This window comes from Phyllostomus hastatus, unplaced genomic scaffold (genome assembly GCF_019186645.2).
Source record: "Phyllostomus hastatus isolate PE091 unplaced genomic scaffold, TTU_PhHast_1.1 phas_scaffold_501, whole genome shotgun sequence".
NCBI lineage: Eukaryota > Metazoa > Chordata > Mammalia > Chiroptera > Phyllostomidae > Phyllostomus > Phyllostomus hastatus.
Window position 1 is genome coordinate 64,246,999 of NW_025334033.1, and position 16,454 is coordinate 64,263,452.

The 16,454-nt window shown below is 59.2% G+C and overlaps 1 protein-coding gene across 2 annotated transcripts in view; it reads right to left on the reverse strand.

The window, feature by feature from the left end:
* Positions 1-6,396: 6,396 nt before the first annotated feature.
* Positions 6,397-16,454, reverse strand: part of ITPK1 (inositol-tetrakisphosphate 1-kinase) — a 123,230-nt gene continuing 113,172 nt past the window's right edge. For both annotated transcript variants that reach the window (XM_045823252.1, XM_045823253.1), the window contains 3 exons: positions 13,808-13,875; positions 10,719-10,881; positions 6,397-8,445 (listed from right to left, as the gene is read on the reverse strand). In XM_045823252.1, coding sequence (XP_045679208.1) covers positions 8,087-8,445; positions 10,719-10,881; positions 13,808-13,875 — 590 coding nt within the window. In that variant the 3' untranslated portion in view covers positions 6,397-8,086. The remainder of the gene's footprint in view (positions 8,446-10,718; positions 10,882-13,807; positions 13,876-16,454) is intronic.

Consider the following 16,454-nt stretch of genomic DNA (forward strand, 5'->3'; position numbering starts at 1 on the left):
TTTCAAGGAGACAGGCTTGCCCCCGTCCCCAACAGTGACAGAAACAGGCATGACACCATTTTCCACTGGTCAGTCAGGTACCAAACATTCACTGCCAAGTCTAGTGAGCCAGTGGGTCACCTTGTCCTGGAAACAACCCATCCCTCAGATGGCCACCTGTGCTGCCATAATCCCAACCCCGTGGAAGACATGCAGCCAGTTCAAAGGAGCCAGCGCATCTGATTACTCAACAGAGACATTCCAGACCAGCAGGGAGTGGCGTGGAATTTTCAAGGTGATGAAAAGCAAGGACCTACAGCCAAGGCTACTTTACCCAGCAAGGCTATCACTGAAAATTGAAGGAGAAATAAGGAGCTTCCCAGACAAGAAAAAGCTAAAGGATTTTGCTAACACCAAAACCGCAGTGCAGTTAACAGCACTGCAACAGATGTTAAGGGCTTACTTTAAGAAGAGAAAGAAATTTAAAAAAAAAAAAAAAAGAGGAAAACAGTCTAACAATAAAACGGCATTACATACGTATCTGTCAATAATCACCTACGATGTAAATGGCTTAAATGCTCCAACAGAAAGACAGAGGGTAGCTCAATGGCCGAGAAAACAAGACCCATATATACGCTGCCTCCAAGAGACCCATCTCAGATCAGAAGATACACACAGACCAAAAGTAAAGGGTTGGGAAAAGGTATTTCATACAAATGGAAAGGAAAAAAAGCTGGGGTAACAGTACTTATAGCTGACAAAATAGACTTTAAAGCCAAGGCCACAGTGAGAGACAAAGAAGGACACTCCGTAATGATAAAGGGAACCATCCAACAGGAGGACAAAACCTTAGTAAACGTTTGTGCACCCAACACAGGAGCACCCAAATATGTAAAGCAAACCTTGAAGGACACAAAGGGAGAGACCGACACAAACACAGTCACAGTTGGGGATGTTAACACCCCACTGACTTCCATGGACAGATCTTCCAGGCAGAAAATCAACAAGGAGACAGTGGCCTTAAACGACACACTAGATCAAATGGATTTAGTTGATATCTGCAGAGCATTTCACGTCAAACCAGCAGAATATACATACTTTTCAAGTGCACGTGGAATGTTGTCTAGCATAGACTACAGGTTGGGACACAAAACAAGTCTCAGAAAATTTAAGAAGACAGAAATCATATCAAGCATCTTCTCTGACCACAACACTATGAAACTAGAAATCAATCACAAGAACAACAATGAAAAATACACAAAGATGTGGAAGCTAAATAACATATTAAACAATGATTGGGTCAACAAAATCAAGGAAGAAATCAAAAGATACCTTTAAGGCTCTATTTCATTTGTCTGGAAACAAATGAAAATGAGGACACAACAATCTCAAATCTGTGGGACACTAGCAAAGCAGTCCAAAGAGGGAAATTCATAGCATTCCAGGCCTATCTCAAACAAACAAGAAAAAGCTCAAATGAACAATCTAACTTCACACTTAAAGAACTTGAAAAAGAACAACAAAGTCCAAAGTGAGTGGAAGGGAGGAAATAATAAAGATCACAGCAGATACAAATGAAATAGAGCCTTAAAAATGATATAAAAGATCAATGAATCCAAGAGCTGGTTCTTTGAGAAGATAAACAAGATTGACCAGACTCATTAGGAGAAAAAAAGAACCCAAATAAATAAAATACACGAGGAAAGAGGAGAAATAACAACTGACACCAAAGAAATACAAAGGACTGCAAGAAAATATTATGAACAACTCTATGCCAACAAACTGGACAACCTGGATGAAATGAATAAACTCCTAGAAACATAAAATCTTCCAAAAATAAATCAGGAAGAATCAGAGAATCTGAATAGACAGGTTACACATAATGGAACTGAAGCAGTGATCAAAAACCTCCCAACAAACAAAAAGTCTTGGACCAGGTGCCTTCACAGGTGAATTTTACAAACATTCTGAGAAATACCACGCCCTCCTTCTCAAACTGTTTCCTTAAACTCAAGAGGAGGGAAGGCTCCCCAACTCACTTTATGAGGCCAGCATTATCCTAATTCCAAAACCAGATAAAGACATTACAAAGAAAGAACATTATAGGCCGATATTCCTGATGAACACAGATGCTAAAATCTTCAACAAAATATTAGCAAACTGAATACAGCAATACATCAAAAAGATCATACGCCATGATCAAGTGAGATTCATTCCAGGAATGCAAAGTTGGTACAGCATTTGTAAACCAATAAATGTAATTAGTTCACCACATAAACAAAATGAAGGACAAATACCATATGATTATATCAATAGATACAGAAAAAGCTTTTGATAAAACCCAGCACCCACTTATGATCAAAACTCTCAACAAAGTGGAACTAGGAGGAACATACCTGAACATAATAAAGGTCATATATGACAAACCCACCAGCAGCATCATATTCAACAGGCAAAAAAAAAATAACTGCAAGCATTGCCCTTAAGATCAGGAACAAGACAGGAATGTCCACTTTCACCTCTCCTATTTAACAGACTACTGGAAGTCCTAGCCACAGCAATCAGACAAGAAGAAATAAAAGGCATTTGAATTGGAAAGGAAGAACTAAAACTGTCTTTATTTTCAGATGGCATGATGCTGTACATGGGGAACCCCAAAGATTCCACCAAGAAACTACCTGAACTGATAAATGAATTCAATAAAGTAGCAGGATACTAAATTAATATTCAGAAATCAGTTGCATTTTTGTATGCCCATAATGAACTAACAGACAGGGAGATTAAGAAAACAATCCCGTTCACAATTGCTTCAAAAATAATAAAATACCTAGGCATGAACCTAACCAAGGATGTAAAACACCTGTACTCAGAAAATTATAAACAATGAAGAAAGAAACTGAAGAAGACACAAGTAAGTGGAAGCACATACTGTGTTCATGGATAGGGGGAATTAACAACACTGAAATGTCCATACAACCCAAAGCAATCTACAGATTCAATGCAATTCCTGTCAAGATTTCAATGATGTATTTCATAGAACTAGAACTAATATTGCAAAAATTCATATGGAACAAAAGGCCCTGCATAGCAACAGTGATCCTGGGAAAGAAGAACAAAGCTGGAGGAACCACGCTACCTAATGTCAAACTATCCTACAAGGCCACAGTGACCAACACAGCCTGGTGCTGGCATAAGAACACACGTCAATCAATGGAACAGAACAGAGAGCCCAGAAATAAGCCCCCACCTTTATAGTCAATTAATATTCGACAGAGGAAGCAAGCGCATACAATGGGCTATAATTGTTTATTCAGTAAGTGGTGTTGAGAAAATTGGACAGGTACATGCAGAAAAATGAAACTAGACCACATTCTTACACAACACACGAGAATAAATTCAAAATGGATCAAAGACTTAACTGTTAGACCCGAAACCACAAAAATCCTAGAAGAAAACATAGGCAGATATTGCTCAGAGAAATTTTTTATCAGATGCATCTCCCCAGGCAAGGGAAACAGAAGAAAAAATAAACAAATGGGACTACATCAAACTAACAAGCGTTTGCACAGCAAAGGAAAACATCAACAAAATGAAAAGGCAACCCACAGAGTCGGAGAACATATTCACTGATACCCCTGATGAGGGGTTAATATCCAAAATATATAAAGTACTTACAAAACTCAACACCATCAAAACAAACAACACAATTAAAAAATGGGCAAAGGACCTGAACAGACACTTCTCCAAAGAGGACATACAGATGGCCAACAGACACATGAAAAGGTGTTCAATGTCACTAATCATCAGAAGAATACAAATTAAAACCACAGTGAGATACCATCTCACACGCGTCAGAATGGCTGTCATTAATACATCAACAAACAACAAGTGCTGGCGAGGATGTGGAGAAAGGGGGACGCTTTTGCTCTGTTGGTAGGAATGCAGACTGGTGCAGCCACTGTGGAAAACAATGTGGAGGTACCTCAAACAATTAAAAATGGGTCTGCCTTTTTACCCAGCGACCCCACTTCTGGGAATATATCCAAAGGAACCCCAAACACTAATTCAGAAGAGCATAATCACCCCTGTGTTCATTGCAGTGTTATTTACAGTAGCCAAGAGATAAAAGCAGCCCAAGTGTCCATCAGTAGGAGAGTGGATAAAACAACCATGGTACATTTACACAATGGAATTCTACTTGGCTGTAAAAAAGAAGAAAATTTTACCCTTTGCATCAGCATGGATGGACCTGGAGAGCATTATGCTGAGTGAAATAAGACAGTCAGAGAAAGACAAATACCATAGGATTCCACTCACATGTGGAATCTAATGAGCAAACTGAACTAACAAGCAACACAGAGATAGACTCATAGATGGAGAACAGATGATGGCTATCGTTGGGGGGAGTTAGGGGTGGACGGACTGAGCAAAAACAAAAAAGGACCCATGGACACGGACAGCAGCGTGGTGACTGCTGGGCAGCAGAGAATAGAAGGGGACTAAATGGTAATGGACAAAAACACAGTCAGATGAAATTAAAAAAGAGCCAGTGGTCAGAGGTTCTTGGTTTGTACAGGAGCGGTGCTTTCCTAGGTAGTATATTCAGATAAGCATGTACACGCGTGTACACAGGTCAAGTCTGGTCGGCGCTGCCTGCGAGCGGGGCGGCAGCACCTTTCACGAAGCCCAGGCGTCGGCACGACAACCGGAACCGCCGAAGGGGAGGGAAAGTACTGTGCACGCAGCCTTCTGCGAGCGAGCAAGCTTCAGGGGGCCTGACCCCTGGAAGAGGTCAGGCTGTGGCCAAGGGACACTCCCTCCAAGCCAGCAGGTCATGGACAACTCTGGAGGTAGAGTGAAAATGCCACCATTCCTGGAAGAAGCCCCCGCTGGTCTGGTGGGGCCCAGCGGTCAGGGCCAGGGCTCAGGTTGATCTGAGGGTCAGCTCTTGTGTCAACAGCATGTGTGCTCACACACACACACACACACACACACACACATTCGGGGGCGTTTCAGAATCTTAATGGCAATGCTGTGCAGAGAAGGGGCACAGGCAGGGGCCTGTAGTCATCGGGGGGAGGACCCACGTGAGAACTGCCTGCCTGAAGGCCCCGCCATCTTAGACTCAGACCTGGGGTGTGGCCACGTGACCCGGGAGGGAGACGCCGGGATCTCCGGTCAAGGACCGATGCCCTTCTCTGCCCGGTGGCGCTGCAGAGCAGGGGGCAGGGCTCCCGCAGGGCAGTCCGCTCTCAGCCCAAGGCCTCTGCAGCTCCGGGCCCTTGAGCCGTGACCCCGGCTGGGATCTCACTGGGCCGAGGATCAGTTGCTAGGGGACGGAGGAGAGAGCAGATGCAAGCCCCAGGGACACGAGTGAAGCCACGCAGTGGCTCTCGGGGCAGCGGCCAGGGGGCGTGCCAGAGCTCAGGGCCAGGCTCCCTGGCTAGGACAAGGACAGGTGACAGCTGCTTTTCCCAGGTGGCCTGAGAACTGCGGCTTGCTGCCAGGGTTCTTCCACCATCCACAGAGCCCGGTCCTCTGGGGAAAGAGGTTCTCTCCTTCAACGACAGGATCCAAGACGCAGGCAGGTCCACCACAAGGACCCCCCGCTGACCCCTCAGGGACATGCGCAGGGTCGGCCTTGCCCAGCCCGCCCCGCCCCGTGCTGCAAACCCGGATACCCCGTGACACCAACGGCAAGGACCGCCCCCTCCCCCAACCCCACCCAGGTGCGGATGGCCAGCCAGCGCCTGCACCCGGTGGGAGCTGTCGTGGAACCACATCCTTATGTTTCATCCACAAGCAGAACTCCGCCCGGGGCCTCTGCTCCAGGCAACCCAGGCCGGGGACCTGGCACGTGACCCTCTGAACCTACCCAAGGCCCCAGCCAAAGTGTGGCCCTGCCGATCACCACCGGATGCTGCAGGGCCAGAAGCCAACGTGCCCACCAACTGGTGGAGGCCAGTGACAATGAGGCCTAAGGGGAAGCCACTCTGGATTGTGTCAGCGTGCACCTGGGTGGCATGGGGGTGGGGGTGTGGTTGTCACCACTGCTCAGTCCGGTCCCCAAACCACTACGGTCCCCACCACTTCGTTCCCAATTCCCTTCAGAGATGGCCACTGTTTGCTGCATGGGGAAGTTGGGGGGGGGGGGAACCTGCATACGCCTGGCAGCTCCCCTGCCTTTACAAAGCTGAACCACCCCCCCAGTTTCCACTCTCGGAAAAATCGATCACGGTGTTCGGGCTGAGGCCACGTCACGGGAAAAGTGACTTGCTCTCTAGGGCCCGGATGCTAACAAGAGTAACACCGAAGGTGACACAGACTATACAGGAACATGACACCGCCAGGGGTCCCGGCCTGGCGCCAGGGGGCCCACCGCATTCCCCACCTGCTCGAGGCAAACTGGGATTGGTGTTTTATTCGAAAAGGCAAAGCCACTTTATTAGAAGACTGGGAGAGTGACACACTTTCAGAAACGTTGTGTAAACACAGGTGGACCGCAGTTTGATTTCAGTAGTTTATTTCGGAGACAAGCAGTGCAAGAGGCCGGCCACGCTTCCCCGCTTCCCCGGGGCTCGGGGTACGCCGGGGAAAGGCGACATTCAGACATTACAGTCGGGGTTCCACACCGGAGTCGTGAACAAGTGGGCCCTCAGTGTCCGGGTCGGCCGGGCAGTCCTGGTGGCAGCCGCGCCTCACCCCAAGCCCGAATGCAGCCACCTCACTCCCCTGGAGCCCGGCCCCAATGCCCCTCCAGGTGTCTGGCTCAGCGGCCTCTCGGGGCCGGCCTCCCGGGGCCATGAAGCCTTTCCCTCCGTGTGGAAGTCCACGGGCACCTAAGACGCCAGGGCACGCTCGGGGCCCTAGACGCGGGCCCCTGAGCTCACACTGTCTGTCCCAGGACGGCAGGGTCCCGCACTGGCCCTTCTGAGGAAGGGCCTCCGGCCTGCCTGGACCGCAGCTACGACAGCCAGCTGGTGCTCTGTCTGCTGCCACCACGGGCTGGGGGGACTCTGCGTGGGCGGGGGCACCGTGCTCTCTCACCCCGGGGGCTGCCCTCCCCCACCCCTGGCTGGCTCAGTGCTCGGGGCTCGCAGTGAGTACGGGAAGGGATGCCAGGCCCGCCGGGCAAGGGTGGGGACAGGCAGGCTGCACGGCAGGGGCGGGGCGTCAGGCCCGCCCTTCGGCGCTCTGGTCTCGACCGAGGACACGGAGGCCTGGCCACTCTCGGAACGGCCTGCCCACGGCCACGGCACAAACCCGGGGCACGGGCGGGATCAGCCCGGGGGCCCCCAGCCAGGCAGCCCTCCCCCCAGGTGCCGACGAGCCGCGGTGTGCTTGGTCACAGGAGGAGGCTCTCTCTCTCTCTCGGGGCTGCGTGGGGTGCGCGGACGCCAGGGAGCTGGGCTGGACGTGGGGAGAGGGCCCGGGCCTCCCTGGGAAGCTTCCTTCCCCTTCCCTTCTTGGGAGGGACCAGGTGGCAGCAGCCCAGACCCCCCGCATGGGACCCCCCAAGGAAAGGGCGGCCGAGGCCTCTCCAGCCAGGCCCGCTCCTCCCACAGCCGGGGAGGAGGGCAGCAGAGGGGGCGCCCGCGCAGGGGCGGCCGGGGAGTGGGTGGGGCTGGGACAGAAGCCGGGAAAGGGGAACCGTCCACTTGCTCTGCTGAGTGCCAGCAGCCTAACCAAGGGTGAGCGCCCCCCCCAGGGCCCCCGGGCCTGGTCCACAGCAGCCATCAAGACCGAGACGTGGATGTGCACACACACACACTCGCACACTACAACCACACGCACACACACCCCTCCTCACACTCAGACCTAGTGTTGAAAACACAAGCGTGTGTAAACTCAGTGAGGGATCTGCACAGCAGGAATGAGGCAGGAGCCCCTTCTCCCCGAGGCTGGACCACTGACTGGGGTTCTCCTCCGCTGACCCCCCGAGTCCTCATTCAGATAGCGACATCAGAAAATCAGGTTAAAAATTAAAATTAAAAAAAAAAAAAAAATCAGACCGTTGGGAATTCCCAGTCAGACGCCACCACTGGGTGCTGCCTGCCCAGTGGCTGTGCCGTGGCCCACGCCGCCCTCCGGGTCCTGGGCTCCGCGGCTACTGGGAGGAGGCCTTGGTGGCCAGGGAGGCCACGCAGTGCTGCTGGAAGCTGGGCGACACGGCGGCCGTGCAGCCGAGTCTCTGGTGCGGCAGCTTGGCGGCGCCGCCCGTGCCCACGCCGCCCACGTCGGCCCCCGCCGTCCAGGGCGGGTCCTGGCCCACCTTGCTGCCGCAGCAGCCGGGGCCGGCGCTGCATGTCCGCTCGCCCGCCGGGCTGCCCGCCTGCTCCGCCAGGAGCCTGCTGTGCCTCAGTGGGGCCGCGTCCCCCGCAGCCGCGGCGGCCGCGCTCTGGCCCTGCAGCACGGTGGCGATGTGGTTCAGGAGGTCGGTGAAGAACTCGCTCACGCCCTCGTAGCCTGGGGGTGGGAGAGACAGACAGCGCTCAGGCACGGGGAACGGGGGACAGGCGGCCAGCGCGGAGGGAGAGGGGGCGCAGCAGGTCGGGGGGCCGACCGGAGCTGCACGGCCCGACTCGGAGCCAGGTGTGCGCGGCCCCGGAGTGCGAGACACGGCAGAACCGGAGCCGGCGAGAAAGCGCCTTCCCGGGCACAGCTTCAGAAGCTCACGCAGTCACACGGCGCAGCCAGAGGCGGCAGACCGGAGGCCCGCTCCCCCTCGCGTTCTGAGCCGCAAACACCCCTTCCCACCACGCGGCCTGGCCTCAGCTCCCTCGAGTGTGGGCTGAGGACTCCCGGGAGGCTCCTGTGGGCATAGCTGAGGGGGCGGGTGGTGCCTGGTCCAGGGCTGCTGCTCCCAGAATTGAGTCCTCACCCCCCAAATGTCTGCGGGCTGCTGCATGTGCCATATGCACTGGGCCTCCGGGCCCAGGGGCGCAGACTGAGCACCCCAACGGACACCTAACAGACTGGGGTCCCGGTCTCCCCGGAAACGGCTGGGGCCTGCCGTCCCCACGCAGATGGGAGTGGGCATGTCAGCACGTGAGTCCTGGGGAGCCACCCCGGAGCAGAATGAGGGTCTGGGCTGAGGGTTTTGCTGACTCCTAAAAACTGCTTCGTGAGACATACGACGCAGGGTGGGTGCCCCCACCTCCCTGAGCCCATCTGGCAGGGTGAGAACCAGGCACACGGCTGCAAAAACAAGGGTCAGGAAGGCGGGAGGTGCGTCCCTGAAGACCAGTGTGCCCGCCTGGAGGGGCCCTGGGCATGGTCCACACCCCGCCCCACACGGCTGCGAGCCCTCCACCACGGTGAGCGCTCAAGTGCGGGAACAGGCAGGGTGCGTGGACTTCTGCAGGGGAGCCTGCCCAGCACCCAGAGGGCGGGGTGCTCAGCAGACAGCTGCCGAGGTTTGCGGGGAGCCCGTGGCTGTGAGGGGGCAGCAAACGTGCTCCAGGAGAGATAAAAGTGGGTGAGGGGCTGGCCCACACGGTGCCTCTGTGGGCAGAACGTCCCCGCACTTAACCTTCACAATTCAGAGTTAAGTGACCGGCCCCAAAGGGGGAAAGCGCCGCTGAGAGGTGCACTTGCGGCAGTTCACCACGAGGGTGAGGCCCGCGAGGACGTGCTGGGCCCGAGTTCACCCAGGCTCAAAGCGCCACCCCGGGCCCAGGGTCGCCCTGCTTTACAGAGGGGGACACAGCGCCCCTAAGTGGCAGAGCCAGGATCTGAGCCAGGCCCTTGGTGCCCCTGTGCCCTGAGTACCACGTGGTGCTGGGCGTCCACCCCAGGCCTGGGCTCTTTCCACCCTGGGGCTCGGGGAGAAGGGCAGGGCGGGCCCAGGCCCCTGGGGAGCCACCAGCAGGCGCGCTGCTGGGTTTCCAGGGAAGGGACACAGGCACGGGAGGTGAGCTGGAGCCACGCCGGGCCAACTCCAGGCAACAAAAGCCGTGCCCTCGGCAACCGCTCGGCTGTCCCCAGACGAGGCCTGGAAGCCCGGGTGGGGTCTGCGCACTTCCTGGCGGGGGACGGGGGCCTGAGGGTGGACAGGAGGCCACTCTGGGCCCACAGCTCCTCAGCTGAGAGGCGAACCAGCACCCCGGAGCCCCAGCTCAGGGCTGGGCTGTGCAAACGCCACCTCCTGTCTCTGCCAGATGGGAGACAGCCCCCCAGGAGCTCAGGGGCAGGACGCCTTGTGGTCAGGAGTGCGGGTGACCCTGCGGGCTGACCTGGTTGCCGGGTGACTGTGGACAAGTCACCCAGCCCCCGCCTCCACGCCCCTATCGGTAGACGAGGCGCCGCGGTAAGGCCCTCAGGGCAGGCCTGGGGAGGTGAGCCCTGGCGGGCACTCAGAGGCCACAAGGCCCAGACGTGTGCCCCCTGCCCCCAGGGCTCCTGCCGCCAGCAGGGCCCGCGCCCCAGCCTCGGGGAGCGCTCTCTGCTCTCTGGGGGCTCAGTGCCCCACACGTGACCTGCGAGGCCTGTGCTCCCTCCAGTGTCCCCCTTCAGCTCTTCACGTCCGCACGGGCCCACGGCACCGGCTAGGACTCGGCCCCCAGGGCTGATGCCGACGCCCAGGGGAGGAGGGTGGGAACGCGTGTTCGTGCGGGCCCACTACGAGCGCCCCCTGGCTGGGGGTGCACGCCTGACCCCGCAGCCCCGTCCGCAGGTGGGGCTGGGGCTCACCGGGGGCCACCCCATCACCCGCCGTGGACACCGGCCCCGCCGCTCACCCGGGAAGGCATTGATGTCGATGACGGCGTGCTGCCCCGTCTGGTTGTTGATGATGATGTCGATCCCAAACAGCGACACGCCCAGCGCCTGCCGCAGGGCGCGGGACAGCTCCCGGATGACCTCGTCGCTCGGCCGCTCGAACACGCCCTCGATCTTGTCCAGCTGCCGACACAGCACACACGGGGGTCAGGCCGAGGGCAGGAGGTCACGCCGCATCGCGCAGACCTCAGCTGGGAAGGCAGGACGGGCGCCCCTGGCAGGTGGTGCCAACATGGCCGCTTCCGAGGTCCTGCCAGTGGGGCAGGCCCCAGGTGCCTGGTGCCCGTCGCCTGCCTAGCCCTCGGAACGGCCGAGGAGGGAGGTCCTCACCAGCACTTCCCGCGCCGGGGAGCTGATGTGCAGCAAGGGCCCGGGCCACACAGCACGAGCATCCGGGGCTGGGTTCGTGCCCGGGTTTGTCAGCCCCTGAAACCCAACCGTCTGCCGTGGACCCAGGTGGCCTCAGGGTGCGCACAGTGTGAGCAGGACCCCCATGGTGGGGAGGGTTTGGGGGAGGGAGAGAGGCGTCAGGCGAGGCCCGCCGGGAGCAGGAACCCCACACTCGGGCAGCGGCTGTGCTTCGGCGTGACCCCCCCCCCCCCCCGCGAACGTTGGCTCCGCACAAAGGCAGGAGGGACCCTTTGTGCCCCGACCCTGCTGCCTCGGCATGTTACGGGGAAACACTCTCTGAGGGGCTGTGACAGCTGCCCATCACTCAGCACCTGCCCACCTCCCGGTCCCTCTCATTAGTGAGGAGCCAGAGGCTCAGCCCACGCGGCCGCTCGGCCACTGGTCCTGTCCACTGCGGGCTGAGCCACCAGGGACCCTCCTGGGTCTCGTTTTCCCACCCTGGTAAGCGGAGTGACACAGACACCTACACGCTGTGGGACTGTGGGGCCATGGGGCCGTGGCGAGGGTCGAGGAGGCTGAGGTCTAAGGCTCACTGCCCAGGCCCGCCAGCAATGGGGCTCCGGCCGCGGCATCTGTACCGAGTCTCCCGACACACTTTACAAAAGCACTTTCTCGGCTCAGCTGAGGAATCTCAGAAATCCCTGGGAAGCCCCTCGCTTGTCTAAAATCAGACCCACTCAGGGCAAGACGACAAGACGAGGGGGTGGAAACCCTGCCTGTGGGCAGGGTCAGCAAGGAGACATTCTGGAAAACAGGGCTGTGATGGTGGAAGTGAGCACTGTCAGGTGGCTCTCCCGTCCCAGCTACGCCGCCCACCTGGCGCTGTGCCAGGCGCTCCCTGGGCCCACAGCCACCCTGTAGGGCAGGATGGACACACCGAGGCTCGGAGAGGACACACAGCCGGGGCGTAGAGGAGCTGGGGCCGGACCTCAGCACCCACACTTTTAGCCAACACCCTACACCGGTGTTTGGGGCCTGCGAGCTGGGCGTGGGAGCTGGGTCCCCCCTCGAGGTACCCAGCTATGGATGGGGGCAGCTTCCAGGCCAGGGCAGGGCTCCCTGCAGGAGACTGAGAAGGGACGCAGGGCCCCCCCGGCCCCCCCGGCCCCCCCCGACCCCAGGCACGGGAGAATAAGGGGTGTGTTGGGAATGGAGCCCTCCATGCCTGGCCAGCCTGCAGCCAGAGAGGCTTACACCCTAGACGGAAAGGGGACAGCCAGCTGCATTTCCCTTCTCAGTCCTGGGGGTTCCTGCCCAGCAGCCGTGAGCTGGGGCAGGGGAGACAGAGGCAGACAGGCCCCGGAATGCCCCCAGGCTGACTCTCCTATCTTGCAGATACAGAAACGGGCGGAGTGGGAGACAGGTGACTCTTCACAAACATCCTTTTGGGTGAGTCACTGCTTGTGGCCCTCGCAGGGACCTTCTGGCCTCTGAGAGGTCTGTGGAACGCTGACCGCCCTCCGCCCTGGCCGAGTGACGTCTGACAGCCTCTCGGGAAGAGCCCTGTGGAACTGGGCTCGCCTCAAGTGTCTGAAGCTTAGGAGACCAAAAAGCCCTTTAAAAAAGAAACAAACACCTCTTTCTTGCACGGACTACTAACATTTTGCAATGCGCACACCCAGGCACCGAGGGCAACGCGCCGTGTAACGCCTGCTTGTCCCCCAGACCTCCCTGACTGGGACACTCACCGCTGAGAAGTGTCTGTCCCCACCTCAAGGGACGCTCGTGCTCCCCCCAGGCCCCTGCCCACACCTGCGCTCTGTCAGACCCTCAGCACACAGCTGGCTCCTCCGAGGAAGTGGGAACGCACGAGACAGGACTGGTGGCCTGGGCTGGAGGCCCTGACATGGAAGGGGAGGGCGTGGGGCCCGAGGCCCAGGTTACACTGGACCTCATTGGCGGGCCAGCTCAGGACAGCGAAGGGGACACGGGCGAGTCCTCCCAGAACAGCGGGGACGGCTGGGCCTCGGGGGGGGAAGGAGACCCAGCAGAGGGTGGCCCTGCGGCAGCTTTCACGTGTCTGCGTCAGAGTCCCCAGTGGGACAAACAGTCCTGAACCCCTGGGAGGCCCAGCTTTGGCACCGGACCGACCTGGGTCCGGCCTAGCTCTGCCCGAGGTCAGCATCCCTGTGAGCTTGGGGAGGCCGCTCAGCTTCCACCCTCGGGAAAGCGGAGTCCCCCTGCCCGCCCACCCCTTCGAGGCCAGGTCCGGGCCTGGCTTCGAGGACACAGGGCGTCCAAAGGGGAGCTGGACACACAGCAACATCCCCTGACCAGCAGCCCCGCGCTCACCACCCCGGGAACCGGCCCGGCACCCACGGAGTAATAGCGGGCTCCTCACACGTGCGGGACTCCCACGGACAAGCAGAAGGGGTGGCAGTGCCTCCTCCCGCCCCTTTCACCAAGTGCCTCTTGACTGGGGGGCTCCCTCACGCAGGGAGACGAGTTAGAGAGCCTCCCCGCGCAGTAGCCCGGGGGTGTGCAGGCACGGCATGGAAGCCATCGGTACGGAGGCCGGAAGCGAGCAAGAGGGATCCTCGAGACCTCCTCGGGTCCCAACCACCCAGCTCCACTGGAGAGCTCCTCCCTGGCACCCACAGCAGGCCCGCAGCAGGCCGCCACGGGGGGAGGAGCATACCTCGGTCAGGACCGAGGACGACTCCGGCTTGGACACGTTGTGGCTGTTGAAGAAGATGGACTCACGGTCTGGAAAGGCAAACACACAGGGAGAAGCCGGTTAGCAGCCGAAAGGGACGGCGACTCCGCTGCCCGACACCAGGGGGCAGCACCACCCCAGCTGCCAGGGCCAGTGGCCGCAAGGGCTTTCAGCCTGAGTGTCCAGCAGCAGCCGCCTGGGGCCCCAGAGAGCCGGGCACCCCAACCCCGAGGAGACACCACATCACAGACAGACACTCGCCCACTCAGGGCTCCTGTTCACATTTTCTTCCCACGTGTACTGGAAATGACTGGCTCGTTAGAGCCCACCAAGGCTACCACTGTACAGGGTCAGATCTGTTGACCCCAACACCTAAGCCCCTTCCCGAAGAGTCGTGTGTCTTCCGGACACGGCGTCGGGAAGGGGGCCGGGGCGCGTGGCTCTGTGAGCAGGAAACACCGCGTGTGTGAACATCGAAGGCCCGGGGTGAGGAGGTCCGGGAACGCCGCTTCACCTGGCCCCCCCGGCACCCCCAGCCCCCGCCGGGGTCCACCCACAGAGCTCCTTCTCCGGTGGCACCTGAGAAAGGGCCAGGCTGCCATCGGCATGGGAAAGTCTCAACCACAGAGAGTTCTGCTGCTTCCCAACTACTCAGGAGAAAACAGGAACTCGGAGCGTGGATTTCCGCAGGAAACGGACCCAGGAAGCACCGTTTGGTTTGGGAAGCCGGCACAGCCCCCGGCAATGCCCTCCCTACCCCCCGTCCGCGCCGGGCTCCACTGCGCCCCGTCCGTCAGTCCCAGGGGGCGCCGAGACAGGCAGGCCGGCCCCGAGGACAGTGGGCGTGGTGAGGCTGCTTATCTGTTTGTTTGTCCCTCAGCAAGGGAGGGAAGGCCGCTGGCCCGGCACACGCGTGTCCTCACCCGGAGCACCCGGAGGGGCGGGCACGTGAACGCCGGAACTGCACAGCCGCGAGCCTCGGGCAGGTCCCGGGAAAGGCTGCCTGTCACCACGCTGCGACCCCCCAAGCATGGCAGGGGCCACGAGCCACCATCTGGCCCCCGTGCCCCAGGACGCCTGGCTTATCTCCGGGACCCAGGCCCCAGACGCGCGACGGAAGGCCGAGCAGCGTCCTGTGCCAGGGCCCAGGCCGACGGGCACCTTCTCTGGCTGCCGCCGGCTCCCACGGGCTCCGGCACCACGGCGACCCGACAGTCACACTCGAGGGAGCGATCGGGGCGGAGGCCGAACAGCAGGCAGGCGCTGGGCTGTACCTGGCGTCCTTCCCGCTAGCGAGGGACACAGGCCCCTGGCCACCCCGGCGTGCCTGGCAGTCCTCCCACCACTCCGCCCAGAGCCGGTCCAGACCGGGGGCACGAGAGATGGTCCCGGGGAGGAGCCTGGGGAGGATAAACACCCTGCAGGACGCGCGCCAAGCAGCTCCCCGACCTCTACTCCCTAAGCACTGACCACCAAGAAGAGTGGACCTTGGGCAGGGAAAGCCACACGGTCCAGAGGCCGGAGCTGCTGGGATGGGCGCTCCGGCCTTCTGCAGGCCCTGCCCACCTCCTCGCCCTGCACCCCAGCCTGGCCCAGCCCCACTGAGCTCAGGGCACCTCCCACCCACCCATGGGTGCCCAAGGTCAGTATGCAGGATGGCAGAGCAGGATGAGGAGGGGTAGGAGGGCCACCCAGAGCAGGCAGACACGAGCTCAGGGAGGCTGGAAAGCCCGCCAGAGCCCCAGGGTGCACCGCGGGGGCTAGCCAGGCCCTGGCGGGGAGGAGAGGAGCTCTCGGAGGGCTGTCTGGTGCCCGACAAGCCGGACAGACCACGCCACCCAACAGCTCCCTGTGGCTTGAAGAATGGCCCTCGGCCCAGGCCCTCCCTGAGTGCGGCTGGAGCGGGGGCGGAGGGAGCGGGGACACTGGAAGCTGCTGACCAAGAAGACGGTGGGAAGCCGAGACGGGTCGGAAGGGGTCGGAGTGACCCTCAGCGCCACTTCCTCAGGCAGCGGAGGGATGCCCAGTCCCTCCAAAGGTGGCCCGGCCAGGCCCTCGCAGGCCGCTGGCAGGACACCCCGGGCCCCGCCCACCCTGTTCCCACCACAGAGCCCTGCTGAGGAGCCATCACCGACTCCCAGTGGGGGGTGGGGGGGGCAATGAGAGGAACACGGGTTTTTTGTCCCCAGTTTACAAAATAAGAGGAGCGAACGACAAGATTAGTCTCCAAATGTCCAGTAACTCAACGGCGCGGCCAGGGGCCATGGCCACGTTTTCTTCAGGGCCTTTTGCTTAACCTTCGTGTCTCTCTCTGGGGGAGCGGGGAGGAGCTTGTCACAGAGCTGCAGACGGTGGACCGGGTCCTGTTCCAGTTCCCGTGCCCTTGTCACCGCAGCAGGGGCCCAGCCCTGACCGCCCTGTCCAGGAGCTCCCCTCACCCAGTGGTGCCCCAGGACCCTCGTATCTGGTGCCAAACGAGCCCTTTTATCATCTCTCTCCTGGTGTGCAGTCTTTCCACTAAAACGTAAGCACACGAGCACCAGGCGTGTGGCCGACCGGTTCCCTGTGGGGCCCCTCGCCCAGGGCTGGGAGCATGGCAGGTGCAAGGAAATCGGGCATTTATCGAACC